The sequence below is a fragment of the Thermobia domestica genome, chromosome 14, assembly GCF_964235325.1.
Source record: "Thermobia domestica chromosome 14, izTheDome1.hap1.1, whole genome shotgun sequence".
In the NCBI taxonomy this organism is placed as follows: domain Eukaryota; kingdom Metazoa; phylum Arthropoda; class Insecta; order Zygentoma; family Lepismatidae; genus Thermobia; species Thermobia domestica.
The window spans coordinates 76,841,343-76,854,495 of NC_137467.1; the positions used below are offsets into that span (position 1 = coordinate 76,841,343).

Here is a 13,153-nt window from a genome sequence, read left to right on the forward strand (position 1 = left end):
CCCAGTGAAATAAGTGAGCGCGAGCTCAGTTGTGAAAAGTGAGCCCGAGAGCGACGTGAGACCAGTTCAGACAGGTGACCACGAGCCCAGTTGAGAGAAGTGAGCGCGAGCCCACTTAAGGTTAGTGAGCGTGAGTCCGAGTGAGCGCGAGCCCGATTGAGGGAACTGAGCCCGAGCGCAAGTGAGCGCGAGCTCAGCTGAGGAAAATGAGCCCGAGCCTGAGTGAACGCGAACCCAACTGACGGAAGTGAGCCCATGCGAAAGTGTGCTCGAGCTCCAATAAAATAAGTTAGCCCAAGTGAGCGCGAACTCAGCTTGAGAAAAGCGAGCCGGAGTTCAAACGAGCGCGAGCACAATTGAGAGAAACGAGCCCAAGTCTGAATGAGCGCCCGCTAGCCTAGTCGAGAGAAGTGAGCGTGAGCTCAATTGAGAGAAGGGAGCCCGAGCCTGAATGAGCGAGCTCAGTCGAGAGAAGTGACAGTGAGCCCGAGTGAGCGCGAGCCCAGCTGGGAGAAGTGAGCGCGATCGCGAGCAAGCCCAGTGCAAAATGATCATCTATGGATTTACATATATTATTATTAATTCAGATAGCTCTTCAATTGCCCTATGATACTGAGTGAAAATTTTACTAGAATAGTAGAAAATTTTAGTGCTCCCATAGGGAATAGAAACGGGGACCACATACAATAAAATCTATTGCTCTCTATTTGCTCCCGAAATGGTAAATTCTGTTACATATGCTAACGAGAAAGAACTCAAATACATGAAGAATATAGTATAATAACTATTTTGTTAAAATCTGATGTAAGGGCAAAGATAAAGTTTGAGGAAAGTAAGCTTTATAGGACATGAATGTACCATAAGTAATTGTTTCTGAAAAATTTGCACAGCGCAAAGTTCTAACATGAGCGTAAATCTGATTCCCACTTCTCACTACGAACACAGGTAAAGGACATGAAGACTGTCAAAGGGAATTGAGTTGAGTTGATTTTAGTTTAGCGTCCCTTTCAGTAGCGAGGCTATATGAAACGTGGACCTACTGATTAACGTGGAATCCGAACCGCCGGGAATCGAACGCCAAACGCGCGTACGCTAACCGCTTAGCCACGAGGGAGCTCGCCTCTCAAAGGGAAATCTGTAAATTTGAAATGAAATCTGTAAGTTTTACGTCCCACGGTTATGCCGGTTAGGCTAAAGGAGACGGTGATTATGAGAAATGAGTGAAATGGTGGAATGAAGAAAGTGGGAGGAAACGGGAGAACCCCGAGAAAACCCACGAACACGGTGTTTGTCCACCACAAAGTCCACACGGCGCGAGCTGGGATCGAACCAGGGACCCCAAGCACCGGAGGTGAACGCTCTACCACTGAGCCACCGCGCCCCCACCTCTCAAAGGTAGTGAATTGCTATAGACAAACATATAAATGAAGTATTTTAATATATAGAAAGTTGATGTGAGTTTGTGGCAAACTTGAATAGGTAATAGATGATACCAAATGCAAATATATTTTTCTTATAATTCCATATCCGAGTACGTCTCATTGTGAGTCTACAAACCTTTCAAGTTACCAGCTTGCAATAGTTTTTGTCATTCAGATTAAAGCAAAGCGCCTGAAATATCCATCAACCCGCTATACGTAGCACCTCCACTGGTTGCCTTTCATAAGGGTATCAACCTTAACGTCCTAGTGGCAATATTAAACTAATAGGGCCAAAACGACGCCTAAAATGTAGAATAGAAAAATAAAGACAAGTTTTTTTTAATGAGAAGTGGTAAATCTATACAAAATTTGGTATCGACCAGCGGAAACGGAACGTTTCTAGCACTTGTGTTTTAGAGATCTCATTGTCGAAAGGATTGGCCACAAACGTATGAACTTTTCTTGACTACAAACATATAAACCTAGCATTTTAATATATAGATATGTAAACCATTGCACTACTTTATTCTGATTTGATGTAAAATTCAGTATTTCAATCCTAAATTTATCATCTAGGAGACAATCCGCCCCATCTAAACTACTCTTCTGGATCCGATAGCGTCTTCAGCCGGGTCAACACACTGTCTTCGCCATCAGCCACTAAAGTAACATTTATAATGTTCAACATTCGAATTTCAAATTATTCGAATTTTAATTATGCTGATCAATAATACGGACATTTAGATTTAGTATTAATATTATTATTTGGTAATCTACTTACTTTGGTACGCCCACAAGGTGTTGTTCTTCAGCTCTTGGTGAAATAACTCACTATGTTTGCGACAGAGTTCATTGTTGATTCTACTAGAAGACGGCACAAAAACAGCCATGAGTGACGAGAGGAATTTATCCGAATATAAGTCATCTCTTGAACATCTTCCCATTGCATGACAGTGTCCAGCAGAATGAATGAAATCTCCAGATATAATTGGTACACTTAACAGCAGGCACCAAAGAACAATCATTACTGGAATTAATAGTCTATAATCTAGTCTTAGTCGAATCATTACAAGAACAGTTTTGGTTGTATAATTTTAGTTACTTCCTGGAGACAATTTGTGTACTGTGTAACTATGAAGATCTATATGTCTGTGTTTGTAAGAGCGAGAGTGTCAAGTGTGCCAGATAAACGTTGCCGATATAATGATTCCAGCATCTTGTTTTTAGAGGTAAACTATTATTGACCTTCGCCGACCCAGCCTGCACATTCTTCCCTTCTGCCCCGCCGCTAGCTTCACACACAAACTTTTTTCTTTCTCTCTCTCTTTCTGTGCGATGATAGTTGAAGAAACAGTTTGAAGAGTGACCTTGGGGATAAACCACAAGTGAAATGAACGTCACGCTTCAGAAATCAAAATTATTCTATCAAAATAGTGCGTGAAAACAAAAGAAATATTTTTTGAACGATTAACATTACAGTGTATAACGCCAGTTTTGCAAATAAGTGGAAGCTCAAAATGTATTTATTCATGTTTTCATAGATTATCTGGTAGCTTTTGTCCCGTCTGTCTCCAGATCATAGGGAAAAGGAAGTGAAATCTTCTTGATACCGATGTCAAGGTAATAATACGAACTTGATGAGATGAAAAAAAAATATTTTTATTTTTTGAAGTTTAACTCTTTTTCAACACCGACCCTATATGAAAAGTGAACCTACAGTTTAAAATGAAATGAAATTAAATCTTTCAGTTTGATGCTCCACGATTATGACCTTAAGGCTGAGAGAGACGGATGATTAAAACAGTCAAAGACGATGAAAGAGTTGTTGGAATGAGAGTGTGGGAGGAAAAAGAGTACCGGATATTGTCCACCACAAACTTACTTGGCCGGAAATCGAACCAGGGACCCAAGGTATCAGAGGTAAGCGCTTTGCCACTAAGCCACCATGCCCCCAATGTAGAATACGGCCACTTTAATGTGTTCCAGAAGCTCAAGGCTCTCCCACCAGGAATTAAATCCGGGACCTCGTTCACATGTGTTATCGAACTTTCCGATAACGCGGACCCCTTGTTCAATTGAAAAGTGATCTGTGGATCCCCTTGCAATGCTATCTGAATTTCTACATGGTATTAAAAAGAATACTAATTAGAATTACCACTGACAGAAAAAAAAGATCAAGAGAAATAATGTAATAAGTAATTTATTCTGAAGATACATGATTGTTTCCTAACGAAAGAAATTTCAATTGAAAATACAGTAACTTTCAAGACTGTATATATATATATATATATATATATATATATATATATATATATATATATATATATATATATATATATATATATATATATATTCTTTAAAAAAAGGAAATCCACTTGATAAACAATGTTCTCAAATGTGGAGTCACTAATGCAAAATTCTTTGCATTTTTCCATAATTGCATTGAAATCTGGAATAAGTTTTGTCACCATCAATCTTAGGTCCGATTCCACATTAAGACGATTTCGCTTTAAGGTTTTGATACTGCAAAGAACAGAAAAGGTCTGCTGATACAAATAAATGGTAGGGAAAGGCATCAAATGTTGCAATGCCTTTTTAGACAACTCTTCATACTCACAGCGCACACGTAACCAAAAGCTACAAAGTTCATTTTCTTTCAGAACGTTTTTCCATGAAGTATCGCAGGATAGTTCAGTTCCAATATTTGTTCTTGTTCTGTGTTAGAGAGATTCATACTTTGTATGCCATGGATTTCTACATTAGCAAAAGGATTTTCAATCCAACCATTACGAGGTTGCGAGACAGAAATATTCTCAAAAACTTGCAGCTAATACTCTCAAGTGTCCTACAAGTGTTTTGTGCATTTCTTGGTATAATTTCTAATTGTTTTCTTTCTAGTAACTGAAAAAATACTTCTTGCTCATTTTATTACATCACATTTCAATTTTTAGGCGTCGCGGACCCCACTTTGAGAACTACTGCACTAGAGCAATGGGAAGGGTAGATAGAGATAGAAAAAGAAGTCAAAAGAATAATTTCCTCAGATATCAGAGATTCCGCCAGATTTGGAATGCGTTTTGGAGTTTATCTTAGTGAACACCTTAGACACGCTGGGCCTTATGCAGAGTCATTTTGACGTATGATTAGCGTCATACTAAACGCCTTACTACTGCAGAAAACATGTGTTAGTCGAACGCTTTAGTATTGCACTAATCACGCATCAGAACGACTCTGCATAAGGCCCGCTAAATCTATTTGGCTCTGGTGAGCTCACTACAGAGAAGTAGTGTTGGAACTTGAAAAGATGGTCATTCCCTAGCAACAAAAACAGTAGGCCCAACAGTGGAAAACAATAGGCTACCCAGCTGCCAACGTTGGTCCCATGTTTAATTATCCTCTTTCCCAAGCATTTTGCCAACCAACTTCTTTTGTCAACGCAACTCCTGCCGAAGAAATAATTTACAATTACAATGAAATTGGAAAAGGTTATAAGATACAGTATGTAATAACTAAGTTCTATCTTTCTTAAAGAAAATGACATACAGTAAAACCTGCATACGTTGACTATAGATAATGGCGCAGAAAGTTTCCAGTTTAGTGGTTCATTTGGCTGTGATAGGTTGCAAATTATACATCGATATAATGGCTCAATTAGCTGGATGGCCAACCTTGACAGTTTAATTCTACTGGTTGAAGGTCGAATACTCACAAAAATTGTAAATACATTTTTTAAGCATGTCTGTCACATGGTCAGACAGGATATGATATAAAACCTACCCAGTCAATAAATATTTTTCATTCTTTGTAGGTCTATTTAACCGACACCTTTCGTAAGATTTATGACACGAATGTACGGCCAGCTCTAATACACTGCATACACATTGCTACAAATTTACAATCTGTAACCAGTATATACAGACACAAAAAGCTCTTTTATTATTGTCTAAAAATATATCTCTTGAAACTAAACGTATCACATTTTACGGCAACGCACGTGCAATTGGAATCTGCATTGTATGTTGTGTTCCTTTAGTACCACGGTGTTAATTAGTTGCTACAACAGTAGGACAGAACAAATAAAAGCACACTTCACATCAACTCAACAAAATCACGGAGTGACGCAAAAGTAACGATATTTCAAGATTATGTCGCATCTATAAGCCCTTTCTATATGATGTCTTGCTACGCAAATTTTTGCGTGTTATTATATGGTCATTAATAGTCAAGTAAGACAGTGGTGCCCATCCCCCTCATATCCATGACGCACCCCCCTCAATTGTGTATCCGTAGGTGTTCTTCCATTAAAAAAAAAAAAGAATCTTTTCGATTAATTTTTACACACCCTCAAACATATTTATATATATATTTTTACCCCCCTAAATATATCAATGGCGCAGTTTGCGTCATAGCCCCCTTTGTGGGCACCCCTGAGTAAGACTAAAAGAACTAAACTCCTAAGTACAACAGTCCTTCGGGCGCCAGGGCCAACCAACCGGTTTATTGCACTCATCCTTTTGGGGTGATGTGTGATCAGCACACGAGTATGCACTATTCGCCTTTTCCAGTTTTGCTTAATGATTCTTAACCCAGGAAACGTCAATCAAATATTGGTACTTAATACTTTGTTATCGTAAGGCAAAACAGGAATTCCCGTTTCGCCTTACAGAATTTTCATGTGTTAATAGCCATGCTTGTCCAAAAATAAAAGTAATTACAATTTTAAACACAAAATTAGTGAGAAAACGAAAAGAAGCAAGATTCATGAAAACGAAAATAATATAATGAATTGGGATTAAGACTGAATTGATGACAGTGCCATGCCGTCGGAAGGAGGCGAGCAGGGCGACGGGCCCGGTTGCCGAAGTAAGGGGGCGCAAAATTCGAAAGAAAAAAAGAAAAGAAGGGAATAAAAAAAGAGAGAAAATATTACTTACAAGCAACGTACAGAACAAGGCAGGATCAGATCCGACTCAAACTTCGCCCAGAGGACACATAATAGAAAAGAAGAAAAAATGCCAAATTGGAGCTGCCCCCATCCAGAAACACCAGAGATATGCTCCGCAACATAACGCACCACGCGACAATATATTAGGCAAACGTCGCAAGATACCCATTTATGTCGAAAACGGAAAGGATAGGCAGCACCAGGATGGTATCAAGATATTTGATATTCTATAACACTGACTTGGCGGCCATCTTGAAAGCCGCGATCTTGGATATAGCGTAAGGTATTGAAATGAGAAGCGGGGTGTGTGATATATCAATGTAAAGTAAAATGCAAAAGAAAAACCAATGATGTAATCGCAAAAAACATGTGTAATGTGTGGACGGGACGAAGTGTGGAAGACTCGGGCAAAACAAACGTGTGTTTGAAGGACAGAATAATAGGGCAAGACCCCACGACAATGGTACGCGACAAGTAACTGGAACCGTGTCTGTGCATGGAAGTGCATCCGCCTTGACAGATTATGCCTTTCGAGGATATTGGGATTCCGTTTGGGGCAGTGAAAAACAGTTGTAACCCACGATACGAGCGCTCGTTTGGAGACTACTTAAACTACAAAGGACTATCTCTTATGGAACAGCAATTCGGCAGCTCGCTCCGGAGTGTAGGAGATACCATCTTAAACTGGTGATCAAAAACACGACCTACCTGGGATTGAAGCACACTCCTGGACAACGTTTTGTACGTTTCTTGTTCAATTTTCTTGCTGTTTCGTGTAAACAAAGACATTTCGGCCCACGTTTGCTTAAGCAAAAAATCTGAAACAAAGTGTGTACGGATGAGAAAGCCCAGATGTTTCTTTCCCTTTGAGCGGTTTGGTACACTTTCTGCGACGGTCCCAAACAGTCACAATATCAGGAAAAGGCAGCGTTCCGCATTGACTCGATGAATTTCATGAGTTGTTGTAGTCTTCCACTAGAAGGCTAGTTTACCACACTATGAAACGACTCGAATTGTGTCTACTGGTTTCACTGGCACATATGGAACGAAGTAAACGTGACAGGAGAGGCCAGCGAGTGAGAATTCATAGTGTGTTTATGGCATACGCAAGCAAAAACGCTCTATATTCTGTGTAGTGAATGTGTCCGCCGTATCGTTCATCTACAAACACCAATGTAGAGTTGGAACCTTCTCAATGTGATGTTACTAATGCAAAGTGTACTTCCAAAACAAGTTTACATACAATCGACAGAACCAACAGTGGACGAACGACAAGCAACTGAACACATGCTGGAGATTTTGAACAACCACGATATAACAAAAGTGAGTGAGGGTGAGACTCTCGAAACCAATAGACTCAATTCGAGTCGTTTCATTGAGTGGTAAACTAGCCTTTTAGTGGGAGACTGCAACAACTCATGGAACTAATCGAGTCAATGCAGAACGCTGCCTTTCCCTGATATTGTGACTGTTTGGGACCGTCGCAAACAGTGTACCAAACCGCGCAAAAAAAAGAAACATTCGTAAAGAAATGTAAGCTAAAATTTGGATGGGCTTTCTTATCCGTACACACTGTTTCAGATAGTGTTATTTAAACAAATGTGGGCCGAAATATCTTTTGTTTACACGAAACAGCAAGAAAATTGAACAAGAAACGTACAAAACGTTGTCCAGGAGTGGGTTTCAATCCCAAGTAGGTCGTCCTTATGATCACCAAACCAAGATAATATCTCGTACACTCCGGAGCTGCCGAATTGCTGTTCCATAAGAGATAGTCCTTTGTAATTTATGTAGTCTCCAAACGAGCGCTCGTATCGCGGGTTGCAACTGTGGTTTTCACTGTCACAAACGGAATCTCAATATCCTCGAAAGGCATAATCTGTCAAGGCGGATGCACTTCCATGCACAGACACAGTTCCAGTTACTTGTCGCGTACCATTGTCGTGGGGTCTTGCCCTATTATTCTGTCCTTCGAACACACGTTTGTTTTGCCCAAGTCTTCCTCACTTCGTCCCGTCCACACAATACACATGTTTTTTGGGGTTACATCATTGGTTTCTCTTTCGCATTTTACTTTACATTGATATATCACACACCCCGCTTCTCATTTCAATACCTTACGGTATATCCAAGATCGCGGCTTTCAAGATGGCCGCCAGTCAGTGTTATAGAATATCAAATATCTTGATACCATCCTGTGCTGCCTATCCTTTCCGTTCTCGACATAAATGGATATCTTGCGACGTTTACCTAATATTATATGTCGCGTGGTGCGTTCATGTTGCGGAGCATATCTCTGGTTTTCTGGATGGGGGCAGCTCCAATTTGGCATTTTTCTTCTTTTCTATTATGTGTCCTCTGGGCGAAGTTTGAGTCGGATCTGATCCTGCCTTGTTCTGTACGTTGCTTGTTAGAATATTTTAAATCAACAGCAGTATTTTTCAATCTAATACTTAATTTGCATGTACACATATATAAAATGGAAGGGAAAAAGTCGTAAAAGTAGGGTTTATTTATGAAAATTTTCTTTCGCTTCGAGCCAACCATGGTGGCGCTTCGCGGTTGGTCTGTTGATCTTATTCGTATGTACGGGGCGCCGTCGTATACTCTCGCCCCGGGCACTGATATTCCACGGCACGGCACTGATTGATGATCAGTGGAATAAATTGTTGAAAATACTTAAAAATTAATGTGTATGTTCATGTTATTGGGCTATTTATATGTATTTGTGAAGATAGAGCAGGGAGAAACGGATTTCTGTTCTCTTAAACTTTGTTTCCTGTAAAATGATTGGCTGTTAGGGAACCAATCAGAAAGCAGGTTGCAGCTTATGTGCCTGGTTTATAAGATTTCGCGTTTTATTTTATACTGTGTCTTATGAGTAAAAGTTTCTGATCGGTAGAGAGCAAGGTTAATTGATTACACGTAATAAAAGTTTTTTTTTAGGTAGTGTACAAGATACTCGTAAAAACGCGTTAAGTATGTAAAGTAAATTTACATTTTAAAAAATTAGAAACAAGACTACAAATTAAAACTTTATTTGCGCTGGTTACTATTTGAATTGGCACCGGTCTCTAGCTAGATTTTTAATTTTATAAACTGCCATATTAACTTTGTAAAGTAGCCTTATCTGCATAAGTAACAATTCAAATTCTCTGTAGTCGACAAAAGTTTTAAGCCAGAGAAGCGAAGGTAACATGAGGAATGATTGTACAATGAAATAAATGGAACAACCATCTTTGCTTGTAAAATTTTGCGTCTTCGCAGTTGCCGCCTCTGATGACTTTCTCCACTCACAAATACCAACTCTACTTCACACTTGCTGTCGACAGTTTTGTCGGTTTTAATTTTCAATGCTTTATCCGCACCACAGTCTGCAACAAGAGTAAAACAATAAGAAATATTAGCTACATGTTACTTGTATTCTTTTCCACAGTCTCTGCTATTAATATAAACTCATAAAATTCGCTTCACTTCAGTTAATGGAACTAGGAAATTTGGAGAAATTGTATTTTATGTCCTGCTTTTATGGTTTAGTTAAAAATAAAATAAAAAAATGTTTTCTTACATTTGCGTAAAAAAGTTTTATATGTGACGTAAATTACTAGTAAATTATGTGTAATTTACGTAAAAAAACGTATCGAGTAAATAACTTTGCCAATTCTGGCACAGAGTTCCTCAGCCGAAAGTGTACACTGAGAAAAAAAAATGTAGGTGGCATACTTAAAAACGTAGGTTACATTCGTAATTCCTGTAGTTTCTGGACTTAACGTACAACCGTATATAACATCCTGCAGCAAACGTATAGCTGAAAAAGTATGTATTATACGTACTGTCTGCACAAGTGCAATGACGTCATTCGTGTGACGTTATCTGCAGTAACAAGTATATACGGAGGTAATATCTAGCTTTGTGACGTCAGGGTCGTATGTAGCATGTGGGTTAATAATGACGACATACACTGACTATCAGGACGGAGCATGATTTCAAGAAGTATGCAATATACGTTCTGTACGTATGTTTCTTGCGTTCAACCCCGAGACAGCATCTATATTGTACTTGTGCCCCATACGTACGACTAGATACAGTATACGTATTGTACGTATGTATTATACAGATTTTCCTTATGTCGCACACAGCTTGTCCAGATACAGCATACAGAATATCCGTATGCACCATACAGAGTGCATATATGTAGCTTACAGACTGTCTGCATGCAGCATATAGATTATACGTATGTCGCGTACAGGTTGGCCATATGTAATGTATAGATTGGATGTATATAGCTAATAGGTTGTCCATATGAAATATACAGATTTTACCTGTATCGAATACGTATTGCCTTCTTGTAATGTATGGATCGGACATATGCAGGATCTAGAGTGTACGTATAGTGCACCATTATTAAAATGCTGCAACATACTGCAAAGTGCATGATACATTCTTACTGTAATGTTGTCAAATATTGTTTTACTCTGTATGAAAACAAAAATAGCTTAAAATATGGTTGATCTCCTTTGTGCCAATAATAATAAAATTAACAATACTACACTTTTCAAATCTTAGTTTGGAGCAGTGAAACTGTCCAAAGAAATGTATTTACCTGCAGGGTGTCCTATAAGTTTGGGCTTCCTGCTAATTCGTTGGAAAGCTACTGCAAAGTCAAGTGTTGAAAAGTGACACAAGCGTTAATTTTAAAATTATGGGCACAAAGCAGGGGCGGATCCAGGACGGACTTCTGGGGGGGGGGGCGGTCGGCGGTAATACTGCTACTTTTAAGAGCTCCAAACTTGTTATGGATGGGTTTATTTATATATAAAATAAGAAAGTTTCCTCTTGTGGGGGGGGGGGCGATCGCCCCGATCGCCCGCCTCTGGATCCGCCCCTGGCACAAAGGAGGTTAACCATATATTAAACTATTTTCGTTTCCATACAGAGTAAATCAATATGTGATATATTACTGTAAGAATTTATCATATGGTTTGCAGTTAGTTAGTTGCAGCACCTCAATAATAATGCAAAATGCACAGCCTTATACAATCCTATATTCAAACTCAAACAAGATTTACGTACAATCATTTATTAAGCTGTTATCATCCATTGCTTGTACGATATAAAGATTATTTTACCTCATTCTTTTCCTTAATAGTATCTTCTACTAAAGTGCAGTTGTTACCACAAGAGGCCTGAATAGAATTTTCCAGAAATAACTTCTCTGTACATTTTAATTAACAGTTTTTTTTTTTTTTTTTTTTTTAATGTCGCAATAATTAAAAGTGTGGTGTCAGCCGGAAACGCATTCGCTTACAATATTATTCCTACTCAGTACTCGCCATTAAAAATGAAACACCAAGAAGGAGACTGGGTAGATGCGCCAAAGTTCCCAGGCCGATACCTAATAGTAAGTGCAGAATACTCTTAAACGTTCGCTGTATTCGCTGTGTGACAACGTGGTGACAGCGGAGGCGTTGTGCAGCCATCGACTAAACATATTTATTCTTCCCTGCTATAGACATTCTGCAAATTTGGACTTTCCTGGATGCATCCTTCTTAGTGCAACATTTTAAGGAAAGAGCAATTTAACAGTCTCATACATTGCTTAAAGAAAGAGCAATGATTCTCAGAATTACTCGGAAGATATATATACACAATAATTTAAAACGGTTATTTCAAACTTTGCAATTCAAAGCACGAAAAGAACTATAGATAAAGGAACACTGATTTTAGCCAAATAGTAATTAGTAAACTCAATCACACTCAGTACCATTAGTTGCTTGGTGTTATCCGTAAGTCAGAGATCACGGTATCTCATTTCGTGTAGATTTTTGCATTTGTTTAACGCTAAAAATGTATTTTATCGCTAATTGAACCCAGTACCATATATATACCGACAGGACGTACCTTAGTCACAAGGTGACATGAGTGAAACACTAAACTATTCGATTGATACCTGCGGCCTTGTCAACACTAGAGAAAGTTACAAAGTGATTAAGTAAATACGGAACATATAGTCCAGGCGCATTTGTAAGTCCGTGGGATTTTGAATGAAGGGATGTTGCGGGTAGGTGGAATATCTTTATTAGGACGTACCTAATCATGTGGTACCAGGTGGCAAGCCCAAAACCGTGGCAGGGGACCGGGAGGGGGGAAACAAAATGGCCGCCAGTGACAGTTGTCTCTCTGGCTTTAAAGTGCTATAATTTCTAGAACTTTTATATTAAAACCTTGAAAGTTGTGCAAATATGTAAATAACACATCAAACATTCCATTTTAGAACAATCTGGTGCAATGACGACGCCATATTTTAAATATGGCGCCCTTAAATCCCAAAATTCGGTATTATTTATTTCTTTTCTTTATATTCAAACGAAAATAACTCGTAAACTGCCACAGATAGGCGAAATCATCTTGAAACAAATGTTGTGGGTCCGTGTAAGGGCTTTTCAACGAGGTATATGCCATTTCTGTATCTTTAAAACTAACAGAACTAGACGAGTTTATGTTACAGTATGTGTATACCTTACAGCTTTTAATATAGGGCTAGTAAAATTAGGCGAAACCTGCACTTGTAAGTTCGTGAGTTTTGTGTGAAGGATCTTTACGGGTTGAGGGAATGCCTTCACTAGAAGGTACCTAATCATGTGGTACCAGATGGCAAGCCGAAAACCGTGGCAGGGAACCGGGAGGGGGAAACAATATGGCCGCCGCTCTCTCTCTCTCTGTGAAGTTTTATAATAGTTTTTATTTTCATTGTTACTTCTTTGGCATTGAAAGATTTTTCTTTGTT

General features: G+C 38.9%; 1 protein-coding gene across 1 annotated transcript in view; it reads right to left on the reverse strand.

Annotated features, from left to right (window-relative positions):
* LOC145670202 (nose resistant to fluoxetine protein 6-like) overlaps positions 1-2,625 on the reverse strand; it is a 143,750-nt gene extending 141,125 nt beyond the window's left edge. The window contains exon 1 of the mRNA XM_081738580.1: positions 2,203-2,625. Within this exon, the coding sequence (XP_081594706.1) occupies positions 2,203-2,488 (286 nt within the window). The 5' untranslated portion in view covers positions 2,489-2,625. The remainder of the gene's footprint in view (positions 1-2,202) is intronic.
* Positions 2,626-13,153: the final 10,528 nt, after the last annotated feature.